The sequence below is a fragment of the Lithobates pipiens genome, unplaced genomic scaffold (assembly GCF_037356315.1).
Source record: "Lithobates pipiens isolate NorthernLeopardFrog02 unplaced genomic scaffold, aLitPip1_a1.2 Scaffold_4, whole genome shotgun sequence".
Taxonomy (NCBI): Eukaryota; Metazoa; Chordata; class Amphibia; order Anura; family Ranidae; genus Lithobates; species Lithobates pipiens.
The window spans coordinates 2,854,449-2,879,747 of NW_027507852.1; the positions used below are offsets into that span (position 1 = coordinate 2,854,449).

Sequence of the window (25,299 nt, forward strand, 5' to 3'; positions counted from 1 at the left end):
TTATATTTATGTATAAAAACAAGGAATGTTTGAACATATCTAAGAATTTATACACTGTCATATATATAAAAAGATTTACAATACAGTTTATGATCTCTTGCATCCAACGCGTTTCAGAGTGCTAAGTTGCCTCCTTCTTCAGAGGTATGTGCAAGAAGAAACCATATTTAGATATTATAGCAGCGTGATCAACATTCCAATACATGCAAGGGTACAGACGCCTTTAAGTTCACACTCTGGAGACCTCCAGTGGCACAAATGTGTGTAGATGTTTACACATGTCACAACCAGAAGGAAACCCACCAGTGGCCCAAAACCCCCCTCCTCCACTGTAGGAGCAATGGCCTAGAGGGAGGGCAGGGAAAACCTGAAGACACACTGGGGTCGGGAAAAGAGAAGCCCTGTTGAGGATAAAGTTCTTACACAGAGCTGATAGAAAAGCATAGAACCAAAGCTCTTTACAACAGAATTTTTTGTGTGACCACTCACCTACACATCCAGCAATACAAGGAAGGGGATTTTTTTCTTGTTCTTGTTTAATATTGCATGTGGCACTACTCGCTGCGCAATATCACTGGCCCAATAATCCTTTTCTGTAGTTGTAGCCGCAGTCTCTTGTAATCCTCTGTAGTTGCAGCTGCAGTCTCTGGTCATTTTCTGTAGTTGCAGTCTCTGGTCATTTCCTGTAGTCGCAGTCTCTGGTCATTTTCTGTAGTTGCAGTCTCTGGTCATTCCCTGTAGTTGCAGTCTCTGGTCATTTCCTGTAGTCGCAGTCTCTGGTCATTTCCTGTAGTCGCAGTCTCTGGTCATTCCCTGTAGTTGCAGTCTCTGGTCATTTCCTGTAGTCGCAGTCTCTGGTCATTTTCTGTAGTTGCAGTCTCTGGTCATTTCCTGTAGTCGCAGTCTCTGGTCATTCCCTGTAGTGGCAGCCGCAGTCTCTGTTAATTTCCTGTAGTCGCAGTCTCTGGCCATTTCTACCGTCACTTCTGGTTGGACTGCAAGCTGCAATCCCAACCCTGTGCTGCTCCCTTGCTACTGGATAGGCCCTCACACAGCCTAGCAGCCAGACGCCCCCAGGTTAGGTCCAATCTCCGGCCTAGCAGCGGGGGCATTCGACACGCGTCCACCCAAACAGATGTCCAGGTGCCACCAAACACAGATCACCTGACTCCATCCGTATATATAGGCTCTCCAAGCAGGCCAAGGGATTCGAGAAAACCCATGCCCATTGGCTGAGACACCCCACATACCCATAACCTGACCTTGGGTTGCCCTTCTCATATCTAGTACCACAAAGTACCCGGCCACCTAGTGGTAGATCTCTATCAATTAACCAGGATAACTACTCCTGGCAAGCATATTTGTGAGGAGCTCCCTGCCTAAACTCAAGGGTTCTACATTCACAAGATGTCAGCAGGATATCAGCATGCTGCAGCAGGTCGATTAGGGAAGCTGGCAGAGCTCCTCTCAAGCACGTCTGGCCATCTTGACGGTAGCCACGCCCAGCCATACTCACCTTTACTGCTTCTCTGCTGCCCTCTCTTTTTTCTTTGCCACTGCTTTTGGGTATGGGGGGATCATGCTACCTCCTTCCATGATGCAGTGCTCAAGCCTACCAGATAATTGCTCAGCCTGAACACTGTCACATTACAGAGGGGATGATGTAATGGTCCCTTTAACACCTGGTATTTTGCAGCGGCTAAGAACATTATAAAGCGCTATGAAGTTGAGTGCAACTTGGTGGGGATGTGAACTTTGAGTTAAAATCAGTTAAATGCATTCAAGAACCCTCCAAACAAAAGGTGTACAAAAGGTGTACAAAGCCTTACAGTTAATTTTCTTCTGAATGCAGCCACAGAGTAGAAAAACCTGTTAACCGTCTCTCAAAAAACAATTTAATTGTTGTAGCTCAAATATTGTTATCCTAAAGGTTCCCTCCAATTTAACAAAAGTATACAGGTCCACTTTAAAATGAGTTACAAGCTATTTTGTTTCCCTGTTCCTTTATGTCTACATAGGATGAACGTTAATGCAACATGTTATTTTGAAATATGTTTATGTATACTGGGTATAGAAAATAATCACCCTTCCTTTAAAATAATCACATTTTGTTGCTTTGCAGCCTAAAAGACAGACACTGATTTTGTTTTATCCAGCTGTATTTACTCTGTGCAACTTATCTAAGTGAAAGATATAACACCAACATGAAAAAATAAAAAAAATAAAAATAGAATCATTGAGTTGGAAAAAGGATTACCCCCTTATGGCATTATTTTGTTGGATCACATTTTGCTTTAATTACAGCCTTTAATCTGTTGGGATATGACTCTACTAACTTTGCACATCTAGACTTTGGAATATTTGCCCACTCTCCTTTGCAGAACTGCTCAACTGCAGTTAAATTTGATGGTGACAGTTTGTGGATTGTAGTCTTCAAGTCATTCCACAGATTTTCAATGGGGTTTAAAGTGGTTCTAGAGGCAGAAGGTTTTTTATCTTAACGCATTCTATGCATTAAGTTAAAACACCATCTGTGTGCAGCAGCCCCCCCCCAACCTATTAATTACTGGAGCTCCATCTCGATTCAGTGATGTTGCAGGAGAGTCTTGGCTGGCCAGGACTCTCTCTCTCTCCTCATTGGCTGAGACAGCAGCGGAGTACCATGAATGGACACACAGAGCAGTGGCTGGGCTCGGGTGCCCCCATAGCAAGCTGCTTGCTGTGGGGGAACTTGACAGGAGGGAGGGGCCAGAAGGGTCCCGCAAGGGACCTGAGAAAAGGAGGATCTGGGCTGCACTGTGCAAAATCACTGCACCATTAATTTTTCTTCTATCCTGACAAGTGCCCCAGTCCCTGCTGCAGAGAAACACCCCCATAACAGGATATTACCACCTCCATGCTTTGCTGTAGGAATGATGTTATTTGGATGGTGAGCTGTATTGGATTTGCGCCAGACAAATCGTTTGGTGTTGAGGGCAATTAGTTACATTTTAGTGTCATCTGACCACCTTAAACGCACCTTGAAGATTCTGAGGCCATGTGGAAAAAAGTGTTATGGTCACATGAGACTAAAATTTAATTATTTGGCCTCAACACTAAACAATATGTCTGTTGGAGATCCAATACATCCAAATAACATTATTCCTACAGTAAACCATCGAAGTGGTAATATCCTGTTATGGGGGAATGGAAAATGGATGGGGAAAAATACCCAGTTGTCAATGGGAAGAAGGTTTACCTTCCAACATGACAATGATCCAATGCACACAGCAAAAATGACCACACAGTTGGTTGAAGGAGAAAAAGGTGAATGTCCTTGCATGGCTTAGTCAGAGCCCAGACTTAAACCACCATCAAATGTAACTGAATTTGAGCAGTTCTGCAAAGAAGAGTGGGCAAATATTGCAAGTCCTAGATGTGCAAAGTTAGTAGAGACATGTCCCAACAGACTAAAGGCTGTAAGTAAAGCAAAAGGTGGTCCAACAAAATATTAACATAATGAAGGGGGGGGGGGTGATCCTTTTTCCAACTCAGTGATTCTGTTCTTGTTTTTTTTTCTGACATGTAGTGTTTTTCATGCTTTTGCAACAATTGCAACATTATTAACCACTTCAGCTTTTGAAGGTTTTGCCCCCTTCCTGACCAGGCCATTTTTTGCGACAATTGTGGGGTTTGTATAACGCTATACCCAGAGAGATTTATGTCATTTTATTCCCACAAACAGAGCTTTCTTTTGGTGGTATTTTATCAGCTCTGCAGGTTTTTATTTTTTGCGCTATAAACAAAAAAAGAGGGAAAATGTTGAAAAAAAAACAACAATATTTTTTACTTTCTGCTATAAAACATACGCAATAATAAAATAAAAAAAAAATGTAATTTCTTCATCAATTTAGTATTGGCTCCCACTGTGTCCAATCACAGTGGGAGCGGGGCTCCGGTGTGCACAAAATAACATACAGGTGCATGATTTTCCCAGGCCACCCTGCCACAGTACAGTGGTGTGAAAAAGTGTTTGCCCCCTTCCTCATTTCCTGTTCCTTTGCATGTTTGTCACACTTAAGTGTTTCGGAACATCAAACCAATTTAAACAATAGTCAAGGACAACACAAGTAAACACAAAATGCAATTTGTAAATGAAGGTGTTTATTATTAAAGGTGAAAAAAAATCCAAACCATCATGGCCCTGTGTGAAAAAGTGATTGCCCCCTAAACTTAATAACTGGTTGGGCCACCCTTAGCAGCAACAACTGCAACCAAGCGTTTGCGATAACGTGCAATGAGGCTTTTACAGCGTCCTGGAGGAATTTTGGCCCACTCATCTTTGCAGAATTGTCCTAATTCAGTTACATTAGAGGGTTTTCGAGCATGAACGGCCTTTTTAAGGTCATACCACAACATCTCAATAGGATTCAGGTCAGGACTTTGGCTAGGCCACTCCAAAGTCTTCATTTTGTTTTTCTTCAGCCATTCGGTGGTGGACTTGCTGGTGTGTTTAGGATCATTGTCCTGCTGCAGAACCCAAGTTCGTTTCAGCTTGAGTACATGAACAGATGGTCGGACATTCTCCTTCAGGATCTCTTGGTAGACAGCAGAATTCATAGTTCCTTTTATCACGGCAAGTCTTCCAGGTCCTGAAGCAGCAAAACAGCCCCAGACCATCACACTACCACCACCATATTTTACTGTTGGTATAATGTTCTTTTTATGAAATGCAGTGTTCCTTCTACGCCAGATATACTTGGACACACACCTTCCAAAGAGTTCCACTTTTGTCTCATCGGTCCACAGAATGTTGTCCCAAAAGTCTTGGGGATCATCAAGATGTGTTGTGGAGAAATTGAGACGAGCTTTGATGTTCTTTTTGCTCAGCAGTGGTTTTCTCCTTGGAACTCTGCCATGCAGGCCATTTTTGCCCAGTCTTTTCCTGATGGTGGAGGCATGAACGCTGACCTTAACTGAGGCAAGTGAGGCCTGCAGTTCCTTGGACGTTGTTGTGGGGTCTTTTGTGACCTCTTGGATGAGTCGTCGCTGCGCTCTTGGGGTAATTTTGGGCGGCCGGCCACTCCTGGGAAGGTTCACCACTGTTCCATGTCTTCGCCATTTGTGGATAATGGCTCTCACTGTGGTTCGCTGGATTCCCAAAGCTTTTGAAATGACTTTATAACCCTTTCCAGACTGATAGATCTCAATTACTTTCTTTCTCAATTGTTCCTGAATTTCTTTGGGTCTCGGCATGATGTGTAGCTTTTAAGGATCTTCTGGTGGACCTTACTGTGTCAAGCAGCTCCTATTTAAGTGATGCCTTGATTGTGAACAGGTGTGGCAATAATCAGGCCTGGGTGTGGCTAGAGAAATTGAACTCAGGTGTGGACAACCACAGTTATAGTATGTTTTAACAAGGGGGGCAATCACTTTTTCACACAGGGCCATGATGGTTTGGATTTTTTTTCACCTTTAATAATAAACACCTTCATTTACAAATTGCATTTTGTGTTTACTTGTGTTGTCCTTGACTATTGTTTAAATTGGTTTGATGTTTTTCCGAAACACTTAAGTGTGACAAACATGCAAAGGAACAGGAAATGAGGAAGGGGGCAAACACTTTTTCACACCACTGTATATATGCGGTGGGCGGTCCGGAAGCGGTTAATCAATATATCCCTTGTGATTGCAATGAAGCTTATCCCCCCAAAAATTTAAGGAGACATTTAAAAAAAATGTAAGTAATATAAATTATACAAAAAAAAGTAAAGCGCCCCATTCCCCCTGTGCTCACTCAAATGTGAATGCATACATAGGTCCCGCACGCATATGTAAACGATGATCGCATCACACAAGCGAGGTATCACCGCAAAAGACTCTAAACTGGTAAGATGAGAAGTCTTTTAAAGCGTTGCTTATGGATAATTAAATTTACCGTATTTTGTCACCATTCCATGGGCATGTGCAATTTCAAAGCGTGAAATGTTACATATATTTTTTTACTCAGGGTAACATTATCTGTTATATTTTACAAAAATATGGTAAATTGGCTATTAAATTGTGTTTGTTTACAATAAAATTAATTAAAGTGCATTTTATTCTGAATATTTTGATTTTAAAAATGGCTGCACAAGTATCTTGCAGCATAAAAAATTACAATAACTAATATTTTATTCTCCAGGGTCTTTGCTTTCAAAAACAATATAACGTTTGGGAGTTCTTAGAAATGTTCGAACAAAAAAAATGTTGATTTTAACATGTATGTGAAAAATGTTAGACCAAACATTTTTGGGTAGAATCTGCTGGGGAGCTTCTCCCTTTCTATTTGTCATTGAGACCACTGACTCCAAAGATGTCACCAGAATAGGAGGTGAGGGGACATCTTCAATGGGGACCTTTTCTGGAGACAACTGTCTATGAGAGATTTGTTTCCATGGCTTTGTAGAGCTTTCCTCTCACTTCAAATTTGCATCTCCTGAACAGAAGGTGAGGGGAAATCTCTACAACAGGACTCAGACAGCAATTACATGACAGGGGGTTTAACCCTGCCCATCCTTCCCAAAACCGAAAAAAGAAAAACATTTCTACACACACTTTGAGGGTTGCCAATCCTTCCAACAATGTGCCATTATCTACAAAATCCTTTTGTATTCTGTATTGAAATCGGAGTAAATTGTTCACACTCCTTTATGTGCATAGTGCTTGGCCCTTTTTTTAATTTGATGGCATCGAAATTCAAATGCATGAACATGTGACTTTTATTCAGGTCATCCTCTCTGCCACCTCTGGACTGGCCACTGCCCAACCAGTTTGAAGGATTGGAATTGAGAATAGAAGTCCAACCAAGAACCCATCATCGAGCCCATTATGAAACAGAAGGGAGCAGAGGGGCTGTGAAAGCTTCACCAGGGGGACATCCTGTTGTCAAGGTAAGAGTTACATAATACAAGCAATTTACTCTCTTTTACTATTGTAAGAGTATATAATTAATAAAGCTGTCTTTTGATTGCATAAATTGGCAGGAATATGTCTGTACATAATGTACCGTACATATTATGCAAAGCTATGTGAACTTTTAAAGTCTGTGCTTTTCAAAGTATGCGTTTACTATATGTTGTGTAATAGTGCTGTGTCATGCTTGATGGCACATGAAATATTGAAACCATTTCCTCCAATCTTCCTCATTTGGAGTGAACACTGTAGAATAGGCACCAAAGCATGAGGCTCGAAAAGGAAGGTATAATGCATCAAAACAAAATAAAATAACTGTACAAAAATGGCAATTTCAAATTCAGAACTATGTTGGACGATTAACAAAGCAAAGATAAAGTGCAAACAGCATTCTAAATCTAAACAATCCTTTACATAATCAAGTAATCTAGAAGATTGGAAAAAAAGACAACGAAAGGAATACAATACATACTGCTTAATGCCTAAAGAGAAAAAAAGATCATATTTATTTAAGTATTAAAATGACCCTATCAGGCTCTACAAAAATCCAGCTAAAAGTTTCCCGCAATAGAAGTCGTAGTATACATACATTACCTTTTCATTGGCCTGTCCCTTTTACCTGTTCCAGCGCGGCGGCCTTTACCAAGCTCTTCTAGAAGAGCGTGCTGCCTGTGTCCCCCACCATGCATTGCGGTTTCATCCCTGCAATTATATTAGGGTGGAAGAGTGAAACCACGTGAATCTGGGTCTCATCTTTCTAAAGCTGGCCATACATAGATTGATATTCAGCCAGTTCGGCAGAGAGCAGCCAGAAATCGATCCCTGTGTGAGCAGGCTGATTGTATCCACGTTGATCAATCGATCGACTTGGTTACAACCAGCCTGTCGTATTTTATACATGCAATTCGTGTCAACAGCTATATCTGCTAACAGTAATCATTGTGTTATGTCGACGGGGAAGGCTCCCCCACACCCCCCTCTGCCAGCAGTGGAATCAAGTGATTTTCTTTTCGTTCATCTGTGGTGGTAGAAAAGAAAATCGAATCATCTATGCAATGTTTAACCACTTGGCGCCCATACTACGTCTATTGATGTCATGGGCTTTGTGGCGGTATATCTGAATGATGCCTGAGGCCACAGACCTCATTCAGATATCAGCGTTTTCAGCCGGTGATTCCCTGCACCATAAGAACGATCATAGCGGCTGTTCCGCCGCTTGAACGTTCTTATGGAAGGCGGGAGGGGACGCCCCCCCCCTCCCGCCGCCCTCCGGTGCTTGTACAGACTCACCGCTTCCATCAGTGAGTCGGTCACAGGATCCGCCGGCCCCCGGAAGTTACCATAGAGATTTCCGGCGGACCAGATCGTCCCCGGAGTCTCTATGATCGTTCGAGGCCGGGCGCGATGTTATGACGTCACGCCGGGCCTCTGCATTCAAATTAATGGCGACGTTTTGGCTGGGAAGCCAGGATCGTTTTTTTTTTATTATTATTTTAGGCTTCCCAGCCTAGAGGTGAGATATGGGGTCTTATTGACCCCATATCTCACTGTAAATAGGTCCGATCGTGCCATATTCCTATTACAAGGGATGTTTACATTCCTTGTAATAGGAATAAAAGTAATCCATTTTTTTTTAAGTGTCAAACTAAAAAAATAAAAATAAAATTAACAATAAAAAATAAATAATTAAAAGCGCCCACATATGAAAACGGTGCTCAAACCACACATGTGAGGTGTCGCCGCTAACGTTAGAGTGAGAGCAATAATTCTAGCCCTAGACCTCCTCTGTAACCCAAACCATGTAACCAGTAAAAAAATTTAAAGCGTAGCCTATGGAGATTTTTAAATACCAACGTTTGGTGCCATTCCACGAGCACGTGCAATTTTGAAGCGTGACATGTTGGGTATCTATTTACTTGGTGTATCTTCCTCTTTCACATTATGCAAAAAAATTAGGCTAACTTTACTGTTTTTTTTTTTTAAAGCATGAAACTGTTTTTTTTCTGAAAAAAGGTGTTTGAAAAAACGACCGCCATTGTATTCTCTAGGGTCTTTGCTAAAAAACATATATAATGTTTGGGGGTTCTATGTAATTTTCTAGCAAAAAAATTATGAATTTTACATGTAGGAGAGAAATGTCAGAATTGGCCTGGGCGCGAAGTGGTTAAATCCCCACTGGATGACAGTTCTATGTTGCCAAAACAACTTCTTACCTGGTACCTGAGCATGAAGAAGGCATGAGAACCACTTGTGTGTATGTATTTATGCTTGAGCTACTGGGTTCTGTAAATAGCTGGCTTCTTACAACAAAGGAGATCCAGAAAAACATGTGAAATGATCTTAAAGCTCCACCTGGAGAAAGGATCACACACATTTTAAATGGGATATTGATATTTGCCTGACTAGAAAAAAATAAAATAAAATAAATAAATAAAAATGTATTTTCTAGTCCCAAGGATAAGCAAAATGGAAAAAAGGGGATTATATATTCCCTTTCAGTAGCTGTGAATAGTTTGCAGTATGGTAAAACCATAGAAGTAAACTTGCGTCACATATCCAGAGGGCCCAGCTAGTACTGTGGTTAGGGGACAGGCTGTAGCTCTGTAGAGCTCATTGGGTGACTAGATGTTTCCCAGCTGTTTTCCTGTCCTCTCAGCTTTCCCACGCTGGCTGTCTTCCTTAGGCTAAAGGATCTCTCACTGATGTTCCGTGTCTTCCTGTATCTGTACATTTCCCGAGGCTTGGTTTACTAAAGGAGTCATTTCACCCTAGTCTGCATTTACTTTGCAAATTCCCAATCAGGTTACAGAGACTTTTAAAATACAGAAGATTTGTCTGAAACTTATTGGCAGTTTGAAAAGAAACCAGAATCTGACAAATATTACTTTGTGTAAATCAGCTGTCTATTTATGGAATCTGCCATCATTGAAATATCTCTTGAGGCAAAGATTTACTTAGTTGACATCAGTGTCCAAATATTACAGTGTAATACAAAAGTTGCTTACAGTGTCCAGGCATGGAGAAGCGTTGAGCCCTCTGGACAGATCTTATCAGATCCTATGCAGCCTTGTGCAAATCTGCTATCAGAATAAATAAAAACCAAGCCAATGAATATGGCGTGAATGGAAAAGTAGTCTGTACTGAGAGATATATGTAGGCCACCATTGCTAAACTACTTTGGAGAATGCTTGCTTCTTGACTGTCTCCGGCTTCTGAGTTTCTGACCCAGTAGCAAGAGAAATTAGGGCTGGTTCACGCAATAAGTTCTGCATTTCCGATGCATTTCTGTGTGCGTGTTTCTAACGCATTCTGGTGCCTTTTTTATGCGTTTTTGATGCATTCCGGTGCATTTCTTACCCCTCTTTTTTAAATCTCAAGTGAGGACATATGCATTTCGGTGGATTTTTGATCACTTTTGCTGCATTCCAGATGGGTTCCATACAGCAAAAAATGTAACATGTTCTACTTTTGTTGACTGCATTGGAAATCACTGCACTGGTATCAACTAGGGCCATTAGAATCCATGTTAAACTGTGTTTTTGATGCAGAATAAAAAAGCAATGGACTGCATTTGGTTTGAACCTGCCCTTTGAAAAAAAAATAATAACATCTGATCTTGTTCTAGATCGGTGATCTAGAAAGTATAGACGTTATTGGATCAGCAGGACAGCCAGGTAACTAGCATTTTCCACAGCAGAAGTCAGGCATGGCAACCCTTATATTCTCTCAGTAGAGGTTTCTATAAACAAGTCGACACACTGTTTGCAGTCTCTGCGGAAACCATAAAATAATATGTAACCACTTTGGGAAGAATGTTGACAAATTGTGTAAAGATGGCAGAGACGGCTTTTGGGAGGCGTTATGCAAATATCAAAATGTGTTGATGGGTGGGTGTCGGTGTGGAGGAGTAGGGGTTTCTAGGCAGACTGCATTATTATTATATAGGATTTATATAGCGCCATCAGTTTGAGCAGCGTTTGTCAATGTTAGGGCAAACAGTACAGTTACAATACAATTCAATACAGGAGGAATCAGAGGGCCCTGCTGTTAAAGCTTACAATCTAGAAGGGAGGGTCAAGTGATACAAAAGATAATAACTGTGGGTGATGAACTGATGAAGAAAATGAAAGTACAGTTGTTAGGTGGAGGCAGGATAGGCTTCTCTGAAGAGAAAAGTTTTCAGGGATCGCCTAAAAGTGTTGAAGATAGTCGGACAGATAGGGGTAGGGAATTCCGAAGGATGGGTGAGGCTCAGGAGAAGTCCTGAAGATGAGTATGGTGTGCGGTGACAAGGAGCTAGAGTGCAGGAAGTCTTAGGAGCAACAAATAAGAAAATTTGTTTGGTATTTTTGAAACTAGGTTAGTGATGTAGCTGGGTAGGGATGATCTCTGGTGTTTGCCCGTTTGCCAAACAGCGAATATTGTGGGGTTTTTGCGGCAAATTTGAGCGCTGCAGAACACCCCATAATGCTCTGCGAAATTGCAGTGCATTGATGTCTGATTGGCCAAAGCATGCACCTGACCTGCCTTTGGGCAATCATGGTTCAGGGGGACTAAGTCCATACCCCACACTATATAAGGCTGCTTACATAGCAGCCGTGTATAGTGTGTGACTGTGGACGGAGATAGATTGAGCTAGATTTTTTTTCAAAGTTCATTTTCCTGAAACCACAGTTGGGTTTTGAGGCTAATTTGCTAATTTTTCAGTACCAGTCTAGCTGGTTTGCACTGGGTTCTCCTTGGCTGCAGGTGTCGCTGTCACTGCCGGCAAAGTTGGAAACGCAGTCTAGCTGGGTTTATTGAATGCCACTGTTCCCTCGGAACCAGCCAAGTGGGAGTGTACTCCTGCTGTGCATTCTGGGGGATGGTATTTAAGGTGCCGACATCACATGTTTCGGGGTTCCGGAGCTTATTTACGGTCTGTTTGGTTCTGGTGGTCCTCCTGACCCAACCCCATGGCCCTCCTGGCGTGGGGTGCGGAACCATGCATTCCAAGTCTCGGGGCTGGCCCGAGGCAACGCAACTGCAGGGACAGGCCTGAATGGATTTCGGGGCCTATTGATCCAAAGGTGGTCCAGTGCCGTCTCATCTGAAGGGAGAGGCCCAGCAACTGGAAAACCCCAGGGGAGGACTCTTCAGGAGAAGGCCGTGCACAAGGCTGGCTTCTCTGAAGGAGCCTGGAGGCTAGGTTGAAGGACGCTACCTGGATCAACACTCATACGGTATCGCCGGATTGGCCGAGAGATATTGGTACCATATATTAGCTCTTTAAACTTGTCGACATCCCTCAGTAACGCTCAAGTATACATCACAGGTCTGTGGCAGAGACTTTGTCGAGCACCCTACCGGCTGCTAGGCCTAGTGAGAGGAGGTCTATCCGTGGGTTGTGAAATCCAGTTGTGAAACGGTCTTTATTCTCTGGATTTTCTATAAGGACTTCCTTTATTTTTTGCAGTGTAAAGTACCTGAACTCGCTACTAACCCTCTACCCTTATTGAAAAACTCTGTTCAAATAAATAACCTAAAAGAAGATTCAGTGTCAGTTTCCACATTTCTTCTACTTTCTTTTACTTATATATATGTATATATATATATATATATATATATATATATATATATATGTGTGTATGTATATATATATATATATATATATATATATATATATATATATATATATATATATATATATATATATATATATATATATATATATATATATATATATATATATATGTATGTATATATATATGTATGTATATATATATATATATATATATATATATATATATATATATATATATATATATATATGTAATATATATACGCTGCATTTAGTGTAGACTAGATATTCAGTGTAGACTCTATATTCAGTCAGTGCAGGCAGTGTATTATATATAAGGCAGTTAATTAAGGTTAAGGGGTACCCTGCACCAAAATGTAAAAACAAAAATGGTGTTGAGTCCCCCCCCCAAATCCATACCAGATTCTTCAGGTCTGGTATGGATTTTAAGGGGAACCCCACACACAAAAAATGGCGCGGGGTCCCCTCAACATCCATACCAGACCCTTATCCAAGCAAGCAGCCATAGCAAGCCAGGAAAGGGGAAGATGTGTGAGCACCCCCCCCCCTGAACCATACCAGGCTGCTTGCCCTCAACATAGGGAGGGTGCTTTTGGGTCCACCCCAAAGCATCTTGTCCCCATGTTAATAGGGACAAGGGCTTCATCTCCACAACCTTTGCCCGGTAGTTGTGGGGGTCTGTGGGCAGGGGGCTTATCAGTATCATTTTGCTGCGGTATTGTAATAAACATCGGAAAGCTACTTTACATGCAGACTAAGGGGGGCCCACGGCACAATATTTAAAGGTATATTTCATTTTTATTGTTTTACTTTAAGCATTATTAAAATCACTGTTCCTTAAAAAATAATTGTTTTTAAAACTTTTTTTGCATTGATATATACCCGGGTGCCCATACACTTTTTATGGCAATAACTTGCATATAAGCTTTTAAAATGAGCACTTTTGATTTTTCATGTTTGTGTCCCATAGACTTTAATAGGGTTTGCATGTGGGGTGGGGGGTGGGGTGTTTGGCTCATCCCTATAGCTGGGGGGCAGAGTTGTGGATGGCTTTGTAAGTTATTGTTAGTATTTTGCATTTAACTAGTTGGGTGAGTGGCAGCCAATGGAGGGATTTGCAGAGAGGGCTAGCAGATGCTGAGCGGTTTGTAATGAGGATGAGTCTGGCAGCAGCATTCATGATAGACTGAAGGGGGGATAACCTATTTAAAGGTAAACCAATGAGGAGGGAGGGCGAGAGATAACCCGGGAGTGAATTAGTAGCTTTGTGGTGTCATTGGTTAGGAAGGGACGTATTTTGGAGATGTTGCAGAGGTTGAGGCGGCAAGCTTTGGAAAGTGGTTGGATGTGGTGAGGAAAGAAGAGTTCAGAGTCCAGGACAACACCTAGCACTCTGGCATGCTGAGATGGGTTGATGGCTGTGGAATTGCTCTTGACAGAGAAATCAGGGGAAGGGACACGTGGGGGAGGAAATATTATAAGTTTGCTTTTGGACAGCTTGAGTTTGAGGAAGGGGTGTGACATCCAGACTGATATGTTGGTTAGTAAATTAGTGAAGCGTGAGGAGACTGATGGAGTGAGCTGAGGTATGGAGAAATAGATTTGGGTGTTGTCAGTGTAGAAATGATATTGAAAGCCATGGGAGGCTATCAGCTGACCCAGGGAGGATGTGTAGATTAAAAATAGGAGAGGTCCAAGAACAGAACCTTGGGGAACCCCATCGGAGAAAGGAAGAGGAGAGGAGGAAGCAGAATTGTAAAAAATATTGAAGGTGCGGTTGGATAGCTATGAGGAGAGCCAGCGAAGTGGACAGTCATGGCGACCAAAGGAGTAAAGTTTTTTGAGGAAGAGGAGGGGGTGGTCAACCGTATCAAAGGCATGGAGATTGATTTGCATGGAGATTGTCCTAGGTAATGCCCACATCATAGGTGTGTGCAGCCTATTGTTTTAGAGTATGCACCCCAAAGCTCTAACACACATGCGTGTGAGTGTATGTATATATATATATATATATATATATATATATATATATATATATATATTATACTGAATATACAAAAATCAAAACATGGAGGTTGTCAGTAGGGCAGTGGGCAGGGCCAGTCACTCACTGTGTTCATTAAGAAAAGGAAGGGGCTGGTAACTGACATATTTGCCGGCCACTTCCCTGCTCTCCACCCTGAAACAATCCTCCCCAGCAGCCAGCGGGAGAGGAGAGGAGGGGAAGCCAGAAGCGCTGCAGGGGGAGGAGGGAACCAGGAGAGCACAAATGGGGGCCTTGGCAGCAGAAAGCAGAGGGACAGGAGGAGCAGAGGGCGCAGTATATACTAATATCAATCCCCTGAATTTTCCTCCAGTAGCAGCTGAATGCCGGAGGGAGGGAGAGGAGAAGAAGCCTACTTTTAGCTGCTACCAGAGGAAAATACAGAATGGTTGCAAATGCCAACTCCCCCTCCCCCCCCCCCCCCCCCATTACCCCACTTTTCCAGGTTCCAAGGGTTGGCAAGGAAGGATTGCTGTCTACTCATCACCAGACCATTATCGACAGGTAGATCGCAAACGATGGGTTGCTGACCCCGGATTAGGGTGTTCCCAGGCACATTCAGCACACGACTATGGCCCACATATGAACTGAAATAAAGTGTATGAAAGGGGTAGGTCAGGGACAGAATGGCTGGGGAAGAAAGTGCTGGAAGATGTTGGATGTCTTCCAGCCAACAATTGAGGCTGGATGTGCTTCAGCTTTTATTGCACAATGTGAGAAGATCGCAGTGTGCATTGAAATCAAAGCAAGCAATTACAGTACAGGGGGTAGTCTGTACAACTGTGCAAGACTGGAGGTAAGGCTAGAATTCATCTTTAGCAATAGACATTCAGCTACTTGCTTGAGATCAGTTTGGCAGACAGTTGATCGCATAATTGAAATACATATTTGTAAAATTTTAGTCGTGATTTGTAAATGTTTGTTTTTCACACACCCCGGCCACACTGCATAGCAAGCCAAATGACCTCACATTTTCCAATTTGGCATTTTCTGATAGAAAAAACAGTTGCTTAGAAATATTTCCACTTTGTTAGTCTGGAGTTCTGCTTTAATGAAGGTCTATTGCACTAACATTATGCAACACTGAAAACAAATCCTGAGAATGTTTATTCACATCTGCCTCCATCCCAGTGGAATTTGCCATCCAATTTTCCTGCCACAGACAGAAAAACACGCATTTCAAGGCCAGTTTGGTGAGAAGCCCAATAACCTACCGGCATGTTTTGGATTGTTGGAGGAAACCAAAGCACCCAGAGGAAACCCACATGAACACATGGAACATATACAAAGTCCACACAGACAGCAGCCTGGTTGGAATCAATCACAAAGCTCCAGTTCTACAAGACATCAATGCTAACCACTAGGAAAGATTAGCTGATGGGATCTTTTCTACCACTTTTTATGAGATGACCAAATTCTTGCATTTTTTTTTTAGTCTACATATGAAATTTTGCAGGAAAACAGGGTTGTATTTCCACTTTGCACAGCAGTTATGAAATTAAGCAGACATTAACATCTGTGCCTCTAAAATTCTATATGAAAGGGATTTTTTACAAGGTACTTGAAGAGGTTATAGTTACTGTAAGTTGAAAAGTTTGCATACACATGGAAATTTATGTTGTCCTATTTGGTCCTCTTCAGCTTGTAGGATACAATGAGAAGCCACTGACTCTCCAGATGTTTATTGGAACAGCGGATGAGCGGAACCTGAGACCTCACGCCTTTTACCAAGTTCATCGCATAACAGGAAAGATGGTGGCTACACCCAGCTATGAAGCTCTTGTAGCAAGCACCAAAGTTCTGGAGATGTCTCTTCTGCCTGAAAACAACATGTGTGCCAAGTAAGATGCATGGCAACATACAGTAGAAACACTGGATTACTGAAAACACATCTATTGGTGGAATAACCATAATGAAGGTTCCTTGATCTATGGGGAAGGGAAGTCCTCCCTACTGAAAGACAGCCAAGGTGATGGGTGGTCCTACCGTAAATGGAACCCCAACACCTGTTTTCATTTGAGTAATTATGCAACAATAATCCATTGCATAATTAATGTGTGATAATGGCTGTGCTCCTGTGCAGATGGGGGTTGCAGCTACATTTCAGTAAGGCAGGCTTCTATTCTGAAGCTGCACTAGCCACCAGCTTTAAAAATGTAATGGGGAGCACCATATAAATCAACAAAATAACTTTTAACTCCCAAGGGCATCACCCCCTATAAATTACAGAAAAAGTAAAGTAAATAAGTGGGACTTTATTTATGCTGCTGGGAGTGAGATTGTAAATTTGGGATACATTTAAAATATAAAACTTATATATAAGCAAGTTTTATAGTTACATTCAAAACAATAGAGAAGGCATAACAACTGTAGAGATAAGATAAATGGTGTACGTGTTTTACATGGTGTATGACTGGTCCTCACAGATAAACATTTGCCATCTGAGAGGACCGGTCATATACCCCATTTAGACTGGAAAGCAGCTTTTTTGAAACTTGATAATATGATAATTTGGGATACAATTAAAAACAAGCAAGTTTTATAGCTATATTAAAAACAATAAAGAAGGCATAACAACAGTAGAGATAGGATAAATGGTCTACGCATTTCACGTGGTGTATTACTGGTCCTCTCAAATAGATATTTACTATCTGAGAGGCCTGGTCATATACCCAATTTAGATGGGAAAGCAGACTTTTTTTGAGACTTTATATAAGCTCCTGGAAGTGAGAATGCAAATTTGAGATACAATTAAAATCAAACAAGTTTTATAGTTACATTAAAAACAATAGAGAAGGCATAACAATGGTAGAGCTAAGATAAACGGTCTACATTTCACGTGGTGTATGACCTGTCCTCTCTGATAGATATTTACCATCTGAGAGAACTGGTCAATACCCCATTTATATGGGAAAGCAGACTTTTTTGGTTTTGGTGTGGGTCCTTGGAGTTCCCCTCGATTGTTTGTTGATACTTGGATTTTATCTGAGTATCTTTGTCTAGGGTTCTCCCACGGGATGGTGGGGGATCTCCGCCAGTCCCCTTGGCGGGGAGTTATTTACATACCGCAGTGCATGATCAATGGTGATTGAACGTCTTTGTAAAAATGGAAGAGATGATCCCGATGAAGCAGAAAGCCCTGCAAAACATGCAGACAGTTTATATTATCTTAAAGCGGGAGTCCACCGGGACTCCGCGTTTTTTTTTTTTTTTTAAAGCCAGCAGCTACAAATACTGCAGCTACTGACTTTTAAAATAGTGACACTTACCTGTCCAGCGCGCCCGCGATGTCGGCACCCGAAGCCGATCTCTAGATCGTCTGTAAGGTGCTGTCGCCGCCATCTTGGGTATGGGAATCAGGAAATGGAGCCTTTCGGCTTCATTTCCCGGTTCCCTACTGCACATGCGCGAATCGCGCTGCGCAATAAGGACGGTCCCCGCTGCCTCTGGGATCTGTGTGTTTCCCAGCAGGCAGCGGGGCACTTGCGGAAAGGGGCAGGCACTTGCGGAAAGGGGCATAATCTACGCCCCTTTCCGCAGAGAGCTATCCTGGAAGTGGGTGCAGAATACCTGTACTGTACAGGTATCTGCACCCCCCTCCCCCCTGAAAGGTGCCAATTGTGGCGCCGGAGGGGGGGAGGGTTCCGATGAGCGGAGGTCCATTTGTTATGCCTTCTCTATCGTTTTTAATGTCACTACTATATATGCCTGGGGACAATTTTACACTTGACTTCTTTGTATTAAAACTCGCTTGATTTTAATCATATACCATATTTGTTTTCTCACTCCTGGTGGCATATATAAAGTCCCGCTTATTTACCTTACTTTTTGTGTAGTTCACTGTTTCGCTTGACTTCCCAAACTTATTTTACCTTTCAAGAGTTTAAAGTAGAATTCCAGGTATAGATATTTTATACATAGTTTCACTGGTCCATTTTGAAAAAAATTAACTATGTACAGCATATATTATACCTGTCCTATGTCCCTGGAAGTTAAAAATCATTGAAGCATGTACTGTTTCTTCAATGATCTTTACTTGCTTCTGGGTCCTGTGCCGAGTGGCTGCCCTGCTGCATTGTGGACACAGGTATTCTGCCGCTTGGCACAGCGACATTTAGAGAATGCTTTGCATTTTCTGAATGAATGCAAAGCCTTCTCTGATTGGATGAGGTGGAGAGCTTTGCATCCATTCAGAAAATCCAAAGCATTCTCTGAATGGCACTGTGCCGAGTGGCTGAACACCTGTATCCACAATGCAGCAGGGCATCTGCTTGGCAGGGGGCCCAGAAGCAAGAGGAGATCGCTTTAGTGGCTGTGTCTATTTAAGCTTCCAGGGACATTGTGCAGGTATGGTATACACATAGGGGTTGATTTACAAAAACAAAAACAGCTGCACCAGGTTTTGCACACTCCAGTTTAAGTAAATCAACCCCATGGTTACACTGGTCCAAGCTGGGCTGATATAGCTATGAAATAAATATCCATACCTGGAATTCCTATTCATGTTTTTATGCCCTCCATTAAGTTTGCCAAACGGCCGGCTTCTGTCCAACTGGCTGCCGATGCCGCCTGATATTTGGCCTGTGAGTACGGCCCTTTAAACGGGCACTTCACCCTTCATGATTAGGTGCTCACTGCTTATCTGTAACCAACACAGAGTGTCCTGATGAAGTGCATCTAAAGGCAAAACCTTTTCTTCTTTCATTTTGGATAGAGTGGTTACAAAAACCTCAGTTGTTTTTTTTTTCTTTAGGAGATTCACCTTCTCTTTGTCTTGGTAACTATTGTCACTAGGACTGGAAATGAAGGAAAATCCAAAATTTGGAGTTGCTACCAGAACAGGAATAGGGGGGAAAACTTCCAATAGGGACATTTCTTTCCGTGACAACTGCCTACGTGGGGACTTTGTAGAGATTTTTTCCTACTGTCTACAGAACAGTAAGTAAGTAATAGAAAATCTCTGGAATGAGGCACGGATGGAAAAAAAATAAAAATCTGACAGGGTTTTAACACTTTTCTACTCAAAAATGAAAATTAAAGCTTTGGCTTTAGATGTACTTTAAACAATATGTTGGCTTGCTTGTATGTTGCAATAAAAGTTTCTGTTGTTACCAATAAAGCTGTTACCTTGTTCTTCCGACACAAAGATTATTCTAGTGTTACTATCTGCTGAGGAAGGCCAATACAGTCATTTTGAGGACTACAAATTTGTGATTTCTTATACCTATGCCTCTTAGCAGTCATGCCCATAATGATCACACATTTTTTTTTTTTACAAAAAGTGTCTGAGAGAAGAACTTCCTGTGATACATAAAGCAACCAGTAAAAGAAATGAGTGGTTGCTGTAAGCATCAGAGACCAATCTTTTTTCAGATACTTCTCTAAATATGTGTTTTGTAGTGATACAGTAAATGTCTGATAAAAATGTCTATGTTCCAGTATAGACTGCGCTGGAATTCTAAAGCTTCGAAATTCAGATATTGAGCTCCGGAAGGGTGAGACAGACATTGGCCGAAAGAACACACGTGTTCGACTTGTGTTTCGTGTGCACATTCCGCAGGGAGGTGGGAAAGGTGTCTCTCTACAAGTGGCGTCTATACCTATTGAGTGCTGTAAGTAAACCTAAAGATATCCCATTACAAGTCTATATGTGCTGGTATTCTTAAAATCTGTAACCATATCAGCTTTACCGTAAGTCCATGAATACAACCTGTACAACAAGGAAGCATTCTATATACATACAGAAATAGGGTTCTACAAGTATGATTATTAATGTTTGTGAACAGACTTAATTTATGGAACAAACACAAATGATTACATATGTGCCACGTACTTCACATGTGTCCAATTATCCCCATAGCTAAAGACTTCCATCCGGAGAGAAGATGAAAAGTCCATAATGTTGGTCAGGTATTAATAGCGGGAGAGAGCAACAGGGGAGGTCTAAAAGAAAGCAGCTCTAGAAGAGGGTTGGCGCTGACAGTGCCATAACAGTTCTGAAAATTATGCTACCTCCTATACCACACACCCTGATTCCCCAAATGCTGCTATCCTAGGCCACGTTTACCATGTTTTTGTACTGCATTAGGCTCCATGTACACTGAAGCTCATAAAAGCTTTTTCTGGATGCCAGATTGCTGGCAGAAAATGCTGGTTGAAAAACGTGCTTTTAACAGCGTTTGTACTAGCATTTATTAGCGTTAGCGTTTATGGGCGTTTTCAATAAAAATACACAGCGGACACTCCAAAAATCCCACAGTGCATTCCAAACTCCCACAATGCATTGAAAAAATAGAATGCCAAACACTAATTAATGAGCGTTTATAAGTGTTTATGAGCGTTTATCGTTTTTTGGCGGTGAAGAACGGCACTTTGAATGCGAATTTCTGGCGTTCAGAAAAAAGCCCATAAACTCCCCTGCTCATTAAAGCTAAAAAACGTCCATGTGTGCAAGGACACATAGGCTAACATAGAGTGGAGTTTATGGGCTTTTAAAAAAAACGCCCAAACTCCAATAAACTGCAGTTTATGAGCTCCAGTGTGCATGGAGCCTTATAGTTATAATACAAGCTTGACCAGAAAGCCTGGGTTTTACAGATACAGGAACGTTTTGATGTGCGAAGCACTGCGGAGCTGATATTTAAAAAATATTTAAAATATTAACAACATACAGTACAAAGCTATCCATAACTACCACATTACCAAACTCAACTTAAAGTATGACCAAAATCATCCACTCGGCTTCTCTCAAGACCTCTTATGCCGCGTACACACGAGCGGATTGTATGGCGTACTTAGTCCGTCGAAACACATTTCAGTGGACAATCTGCTCGTGTGTGGGCTTCAGCTGACTTTTTCAGCGTGCAGTCCGGAGTACTAAGAATTTCAGTTTTTTCGAAATTCTGTCCGTCGTACTTTGGTTTCAGCGGACAATACATTCGTCAGTAGGCTAGTTCGACGGACTAAGAATGGCGCATGCCCAGAAAGGATTTACACGGCGGAAGGGTGCTTTGCTGTGTCTTGGACTTCCTATTTCTAGTCCCGTCGTACGTGCTGTACACGTCATCGCGCAAGCTTTCGACGGACTGTTTGTGTATCCGTGTGTGGTCAAGTCCGTTCAGTGGAAAGTACGACGGACTGTCCGTCGGATTGTATGACGGACTAAGTACGCCATACAATCCGCTCGTGTGTACGCGGCATTACTCTCCAGTTGCCTCATAACCTCCTCCCAATGCTCAGCTCCAAGATATCTCCAAAGCCTCTCCCATGTTTCGGAACTTCCTACCCTACTCTGTCCACTTTAGGGGATAAACAAATGGCAACCTCCCCAACCTATAACTAGCCTTTGCAGCAAGGAGCACATGGAAGGGCAAAGCACTTCAAAAACAAAACAAAATTCCCAGCTCATTTACCAGCTAGCCTGCAACAAAACCAAATTGACCCTATCTAACAGTTCACGTTAAAAACAAGTGGTTTAGTCGCACACTTTTGCAAAAATACACTATATTCCTAAAAGTTCTGGGATGCCTACACGCACATGAACTTTAATGGCATCCCTGTCTTAGTCCGTAGGGTTCAATATTGAGTTCTCACACCCTTTGCAGCTATAACAGCTTCAAGCCCTCTGGGAAGGCTGTCCACAAGGATTAGGAGTGTGTCTATGGAAATGTTTGACCATTTTTCCAGTAGTACATTTGGGAGGTCAGGCACTGATGTTGGATGAGAAGGCCTGGCTCGCAGTCTCCGCTCTAATTCATCCCAAAGGTGTTGTATCGGGTTCAGGTCGGGACTCTGTGCAGGCCAGTCAAGTCCTTCCACCACAAACTTGCTCATCCATGTCTTTATGGACCTTGATTTGTGCACTGGTGAGTAGTCATGTTGGAACAGAAAGGAGCCATCCCCAACTGTTCCCACAAAGTTGAGAGCACAACATTTTCCAAAATGTCTTGGTATGCTAATGCCTTAAGAGTTCCCTTCACTGGATGTAAAGGGCCAAGCCCAAACCCTGAAAGACAACCCCACACCATAATCCCCCCTTCCCCAAATTATTTTGACCAATGCGCAAAGCAAGGTCCATAAAGACATGGATGAGTGTGGTTGGTGTGGAACTTTACTGGCCTGCACAGAGCCCTGACTTTAACCCGACTGAACACATTTGGGATGAATTAGAGTGGAGACTGCAAGCCAGGCCTTCTCGTCCAACATTAGTGCCTGACTTCCAAAATGTTCTTCTGGAAGAATGGTCAAACATTCCCATAGACACACTCCTAAACCTTGTGGACAGCCTTCCCAGAAGAGGGTGGACCAACTCAATATTAACCACTTCCCGACCAGCGCACGACGATGTAAGTCGACAGAATGGCACGGGCAGGCATATTGGCGTACAGGTACGTCCAATATTCGATGCCGCCCTGCCATCGGGAGCGCGCCGCCGGCGGCGCGCTCCCGCGCTGGTCGGGACCCCCATGAGTCCGGTCGCGGGACCCGCGGACTCGATCGCCGCGGGCATCCCCGCGATCGTCTCACGGAGCGGCCGAATAGAGCAAATGCTGTGTAAACAACATTTGTCTATTCTGCCTAGCAACTAGTGACGCTGATCTCTGCTCCATGTGATTGGAGCAGAGATCAGTGCACACTAAATGAAAGCCCGACCCCCCCAGTTAGTAACACTCCCCTAGGAACACTTAACCCCTACACTGCCACCCACTGGTTAACCCTTTCACTGCCAGTGTCATTTACACAGGAATCACTGCATTTATATAGCAGTGATTACTGTATAAATGACAATGGTCCCAAAAATGTGTCAAAAATGTCCCATGGGTCCCCCACAATGTCGCAGTCACAATAAAAATCGCTGATCGCCGCCATTACTAGTAAAAAAAAAAAAAATAATAAAAAATTATTAATAAAAATGCTATAAAACTATCCCTATTTTGTAAACGCTATAACTTTTGCGCAAACTAATCAATAATCGCTTATTGCGATTTTTTTTACCAAAAATATGTAGAAGAATACGTATCGGCCTAAACTGAGGGGAAAAAATGTTTTTTTATATATTTTTGGGGGATATTTATTATAACAAAAAGTAAAAAATAATGCGTTTTTTTCAAAATTGTCGCTCTATTTTTGTTTATAGCGCAAAAAATAAAAACCGCAGGGGTGATCAAATACCACCAAAAGAAAGCTCTATTTGTGGGAAAAAAAGGACGTCAATTTTGTTTGGGAGCCACGTCGCACGACCGCGCAATTGTCAGTTAAAGCGACGCAGTGCCGAATCGCAAAAAGTGGTCTGGTCTTTGACCAGCAAATTGGTCCGGTCTGAAAGTGGTTAAACCCTATGTACTAAGACTGGGATGTCATTAAGGTTCATGTGCATGTAATGACAAGTGTTCCAATACTTTTGACAATATAGTGTGTGTAAGCCACAGTGGCCACATCAAGGTACCCCACTGTACTGCGTTCATAACTTGGAGCACATATCTAGCAGTGGATAGATTAGGGCTGGTTTGCCTGAGGAGAGCCCACCCATTAAAGGTACAAGGGTGCACGAGGCACCCAGCAAGGGCACAATGGCAGTTGAAGGTATCCAGTGCATCTCTGCATCAATTCACAAACTGTACAAACAAATGGCAAGCACCTTAACCTATAACTAGCCTTTGCAGCAAAGAGCTCATTGAAAGGCAACGCACATCACGTTTAGGGGATCCCTATATTCAGTGAAGCCTATCTCTTCCCTTCCTTCTACCTTCTCCGTGAGCTAATAACTACAATTATTACCTATTGTACTATCTGCCCCTTTGTTTTAGAATGTAAGCTCCCACGAGCATGGCTCGCTTAATCCCCTTGTATTGTATTGTAAAGACAGCCATACATAGATCGAAATTCGGCTGGTTATAAGTTGATCCGTCAATAAGCTTGGATACAACCAGCCTGTTGGATTTTTCTACATCAGATTACTACCTGCAGTTACCATTGTATTCTGCTGGTCAGAAAGAATCCCTGTGCCCCCCACTGGCAGAATACAATAGCACTGTGGGAGGCATTGCCCGTCAACACTGACGGTGTTGATAGGGGAATCCAGAAATTTTCTTTCCTTCCAACTATGATGGAAGGAAAGAAAATTGTATCATCTATGGGCTGCTTAACTGTACCCTTTCCCTTTAGGTTATAAAGCACTGCAAAGACGATTGGCGCTATATAAATCATGTATGATAATAATTAGACTGTAAATGCAACTCTGAAAGACAGTATAGACAGAGTAGGGACTGTGCAGTATATGTGAAAGTTTAATCTTAAGTTACATTTGTGCATTTTTACACGATAATCAAATTTTCTGCTTCATGGTTAGGAGAATTCAGAACATCCCAAATATCTCTTTTTATCATGTTGGTTATGCTGCATATTCCCTTTAACTTATAAGTATAGTTATTGTATAGCCTTGTCCAGGATGCCTCGGTTTTTCAGATATGGGATCTTTTTGATGTACAGGGCACTATGGGGCTGATATATAAAAACTGAAGGAACAAAAACTGACGCAAAAGAAGCCCAATTGTTAAAGCGGAGTTCTGCCCCCCTCCAAAAATTGAAAGTCAGCAGCTACACATATTGTAGCTGCTGACTTTTAATATTAGGACACTTACCTGTCCTGGAAACCAGTGATGTCGGCACCCCAGCCGATGTTTCAATCGGCTGTTGGGTGCCTTGTGGCTTCACAGCCGGTTCCCTACTGAGCATGCGCGAA

At 42.3% G+C, this 25,299-nt stretch overlaps 1 protein-coding gene across 1 annotated transcript in view; it reads left to right on the forward strand.

The window, feature by feature from the left end:
• The window catches only part of NFATC4 (nuclear factor of activated T cells 4), a 124,221-nt gene that overhangs the window by 78,642 nt on the left and 20,280 nt on the right, over window positions 1-25,299 (forward strand). The window contains exons 3-5 of the mRNA XM_077466895.1: window positions 6,749-6,911; window positions 16,200-16,399; window positions 19,998-20,170. Of these exons, the coding sequence (XP_077323021.1) occupies window positions 6,749-6,911; window positions 16,200-16,399; window positions 19,998-20,170 (536 nt within the window). The remainder of the gene's footprint in view (window positions 1-6,748; window positions 6,912-16,199; window positions 16,400-19,997; window positions 20,171-25,299) is intronic.